General features: G+C 42.5%; 1 protein-coding gene across 1 annotated transcript; it reads right to left on the reverse strand.

Annotated features, from left to right (window-relative positions):
* Positions 1 to 376: 376 nt before the first annotated feature.
* On the reverse strand, positions 377 to 1,087 carry LOC113777048. The gene has a single exon (XM_027322092.1). The coding sequence runs from the start codon at positions 1,085 to 1,087 to the stop codon at positions 377 to 379; it is 711 nt and encodes a 236-aa protein (XP_027177893.1).
* Positions 1,088 to 1,664: the final 577 nt, after the last annotated feature.

Consider the following 1,664-nt stretch of genomic DNA (forward strand, 5'->3'; position numbering starts at 1 on the left):
AATTCATCTTCAATCCCCCTTGAATAGTTAAATAAAGTTGGCTATTTATAGCCTTACAAGACTCAAAAATCCTAATCTAAATTGGAAACAAATCAAGTTTCCTTATTTGACTTGACTTCTAAACTTGACACAATTTTCTAAACAAATTTGGAAGCAATTAACTGCTTTCCTAAAACTTTATTTCAACTAGAATAGGAAACTAACTCAAATTGGCTTAACTATGTTCAACATGACCTTAGCCTTTATTCCCTAATTCAAATAACTTACTTAACTCTCAATTTGGAAATCAATCATTGGAAACCAATCAAGATTTAGAAACCAATTAAGATTTGAAAATCAACCAAGATTTCAATCAAGATTTGGAAACATTGGATCTTCAATAATTCTCGAGCCCGATTGCACCATCAACCATCATTGGAATGTGAAAACTTGTAAAATGAAAGGATTCCATGCAAATCTTCATGTTCTCATCAAGAGCACTGGGGATCTCATCTGGAAAAACGTCCTCAAATTCCTGTAATAAAGAGGAGATTTCAGGAGGTAAGTCATTGAGTACTTCATGAGAAAGTAAAATCACCTCTTTACAATATAAAATATAGACAACTTGCTTAGACAAAAGTAACTTGTGAACTTCCCTGTTCTTGGCAAGCAAGTTGGGTCTTTTCTCCATTCGACCAGATGATCCAGGGGTAGATGTCCTCTTGACTGGTGCCTTAATGATTGCTTTAGAATTGGTTGATTTCTTGGCCAACTCTCGTTCATGCTCCTGTTGCAATCGCAGTTGATCTTCATGCACCTGCTGAGGGCTGAGAGGAACAAGTATCATCTTCTTGTTGTGGTGCAAGAAGGAGTACTTGTTGGTAAAGCCATCATGAGTAGTTTTCTTGTCATATTGCCATGGCCGTCCCAACAAAATGTGGGAAGTTTGCATGGGAACGACGTCGCAAAGGACCTTATCCTCATACTTCCCAATTCGAAAAAGCACCACCACTTGCTTGGTGACTTTGATATCCCCACTCTCATTAAGCCATTGCAAGCGGTATGGGATAGGGTGCCTCAACGTGGGCAAGGAAAGATGATTTACCATGAGAGTGCTTGCCACGTTAGTACAACTACCCGCGTCGATGATGAGGCTACATACTCTTCCCTTGACGTGACACCGTATGTAGAAGATGTTGTCACGTTGGGCCTCATCCACTCTCTTGACTTGGGTCGCAAGAGCTTGACGGGCTACTAGAGCAACACCCACTTACTCAGTAGTGGCCTCAACCTCCATCTCGGAATCATCACCTTCATCAATCAATGGAGACATCTCGGCGAACTTGTTCTCGTTGTCAGATACGACATCTCCACTCGGGAGAACAATCATGGTACGCCTATTAGGACACTGAGAAGCAATGTGCCCAAATCCTTGGCATTTGAATCACTTGTCACGGCTTCGTGGTTTGGAGGAGTCGAATGGAGGCTTGGTGGTTGCCTTGGGTGCCTGCTTTGGTGGCTCGGGTTTATGAGTGAATTTAGACACCCTGTACTACGCCGTTCCCGCTCAAAGGTCGGATTGCCCCTCCAAAGAGGCGTGGCTGAGAAGCTAGGGTTTCGAGGGTTACCCCTCCTCTTAAGCGCCTTCTCAATCTTGGATGCCTTATCAATTAACTCTGGCATGT

The sequence above is a fragment of the Coffea eugenioides genome, chromosome 7, assembly GCF_003713205.1.
Source record: "Coffea eugenioides isolate CCC68of chromosome 7, Ceug_1.0, whole genome shotgun sequence".
Taxonomy (NCBI): Eukaryota; Viridiplantae; Streptophyta; class Magnoliopsida; order Gentianales; family Rubiaceae; genus Coffea; species Coffea eugenioides.

Coding starts and splice junctions, on each gene's coding strand:
- LOC113777048 (XM_027322092.1), bottom strand. CDS start 1,087: ATGGTAAATCATCTTTCCTTGCCCACGTTGAGGCACCCTATCCCATAC.